Genomic DNA, 2,482 nt, shown 5'->3' with positions numbered 1-2,482 from the left:
AACAGTAGCAGAGCAGTAGAAGCTAACCTGAGACATCAGCCATCAGCCAAATAGAAATTGCCAAACACTCCTTAAGAACACAAAGCCCCCATTGCACAAATCCCAGAACTTCAAAGTCACAAAAGCACATAAGAATCCTTCCACTCTCCATCTCCCTCCGTGATTCACCTCCAGCCGGTGCTGCCTTTCTTCATTGCTGCCTTTCTTCATTGCTGCCTTTCTTCATTGCTGCCTTTCTTCATTGCTGCCTTTCTTCATTCCTCATGGAGGGCAACCCCTCCTCCCTACGTTCCTTGCCTCGTGGTTGCTGCCAGCACAGGTGGCTGCCACAGAAGTTGTAGATCCACTTGTGGCCGGCCTGCTTGATTTCTTCTCCTCTCCCCCCACCCTCCTCCTTCTTTCCATTCCGTGAAGCTAGAACTGACTCCTCCTCCTCCCAAGTATGCTTCTTTTTCTCTCTCTTCTTCTCCTGGCCCAAACTGCCTCCTTTTATAGCCTCTCCTGTCTCCTCCTTTCTCATGGGGGAGGAAATTCCTTCCGTCCTGGGGCGTTTCCAGTATTTATTCCTGTTGGACTTGTGCAATTTGATGATGGAAACTGATCCCAATCAGGAACGATTTATGTTTTTCCATCTTTCAGGATCCCATTTAATTTCTTGCTGCAATTTGCTTTGGAAATGACTTAAAACAAATAATATTTTAGGAGTGAAAAGGGATCTTGGCCTGAACTAACCAACTTGGTCTCCTGTTCTGGCCCCTCCTGTGTCTCCCCCATGTCCCTCCTCCCCTCCAGCCAAGCCCACCGTTTCTATCTCCCCCACCAAGCTGGATCCCGCTTCCCCCAACACCATCCTCCTCTGCACCGCGAGAGGCTTCTACCCTGTGGAGATTGAGGTCCGGTGGCTGAAAAACGGGCGGCCGGAGGAGGAGGGCGTGGCCTTTGGGGAGGAGCTCCAGAATGGAGACTGGACCTACCAGCTCCAGGTGATTCTGGAGACCCAGCCCCAGCGGGGGGACGTCTACACCTGCCAGGTGGAGCACGCCAGCCTGGAGGCCCCCATCAGTGTCCAATGGGGTGAGCCCCTCCCCTCCATCTCCTCCTTGTCTGGGGACCCCATCCTGCCCTGAGAAGGGGGCAGGGACCCTCCCTGTGTGGGGAGCTGGGATGGACCCTCCTGGGGGGGGGAAGCTGGCCCTGATCTTCCTACTCAGGGGAGGCTCCTTCTCCTTCCCCAGAGCCCCGTTCCTCCAACTCTGCCAAGAGCAAACTCTGGACGGGGATCGTGGCAGCCGTGATCGGGGTGATCTTCTTTGCCATGGGGCTCTTCCTCTACCTGAAGAGCAAGACAGGTGAGTCTGGGGGGCTGGATATGAGATTGTGGGGAGGGGACCATCCAGGGGAGGCCTCTCAGCAAGCTTAGCAGATGGCAAGGAGGCTCCCCTGGGAAATTTGCTTGGGAAATTCTGTTCTCTGAGAGTCTACTGTATAAGTGAGCATTGTGCAAGTTATTATGGGCTATCAATGGGGAGGGGCCCCCTGAGTCCTCCAGCCCATGAAGGGTCCTGATTGGCTCTTTTTCTCCTTTCAGCAATTCCCATCCAGCCTCCTGCAGGTGAGTTTCTCCTCAAGTGATAGATGTTTCTTTAACATTTGTTAATTGTTCCTTTTTTTTTAATGTGCCTGAACAAAACCTCCTTGCTGTGGATAACACAATTTTTTGAAATTTTGGGCAGCTTTTCATTACAGAGACCTGAAAACAGTGCAATCAAAAACAAACACACACACAAACACTAAAATCTGGCCAAGGAGGTTTCCAGGTTTTGGGAAATTGCAAAAGAGAAGGGAAGTCTCTTTGTGAAAATTTCACACAATTTCTGGCAAAGCAACACCCAGCTTTGCTCCCACTCCCCATCCTGGCCCCATCTTGTTAATATGAAACATCTGGGGGGGGGAAAGCCTCCTTTCTTGATTAACCCCCCAGTTAAGTCAATTGGGAAAAAATCCATAAGCCTCTGGAGATGAATTGCTGGTCCTTTGCATCCTTTTCCACTTTGAAAAAGGGGGGGGGACACTCCCTCACTTTGTTCCTACCTATCAACCAGCCCCCTGCAATGTGGGCCTGTCTGGGGGGGGTTGAAAGAGAGGAATAATAAGTTATTTACACTAAAGGTTTCACTTTATTTTCTAACTTTCTTCCCCGTCTCTTTTTTTCTACAGCACTCATGAATTAAACCTGCTGTCCTTCCTGATTCCTGGTGGGAAAGGAAGTTTTTTTTTTTTCAATAACTGATGAATTTCTGGCTTTTTCGCAACTTCTGAAAAATGGAGGGTCAAGATCTTAGATTTGGGGGAGGAGAAGAATGGCAGCCTGGAGCTTCTCCTGCTGAGACACCTCTGGCTTTCCTTTGAAGACCTCTCTTTCTTGTGAAGGAGGGATGGAGACTATCTAGATGGACCCCAGGGACTCTGGACCTGTCAGTCT

General features: G+C 50.4%; 1 protein-coding gene across 1 annotated transcript; it reads left to right on the top strand.

Annotated features, from left to right (window-relative positions):
• Positions 1-792: 792 nt before the first annotated feature.
• LOC107301956 (DLA class II histocompatibility antigen, DR-1 beta chain-like) lies at positions 793-1,345 on the top strand (the record flags this gene model as incomplete). Its single annotated transcript, XM_015831100.1, has 2 exons — positions 793-1,074; positions 1,236-1,345. Coding segments are annotated over 2 exons (392 nt in total), but the record flags the coding sequence as incomplete, so codon positions are not given.
• Positions 1,346-2,482: the final 1,137 nt, after the last annotated feature.

This window comes from Protobothrops mucrosquamatus, unplaced genomic scaffold (assembly GCF_001527695.2).
Source record: "Protobothrops mucrosquamatus isolate PMUCROS unplaced genomic scaffold, P.Mucros_1.0 scaffold20703, whole genome shotgun sequence".
In the NCBI taxonomy this organism is placed as follows: Eukaryota; Metazoa; Chordata; class Lepidosauria; order Squamata; family Viperidae; genus Protobothrops; species Protobothrops mucrosquamatus.
This window is presented reverse-complemented; position numbering and strand designations above follow the sequence as displayed.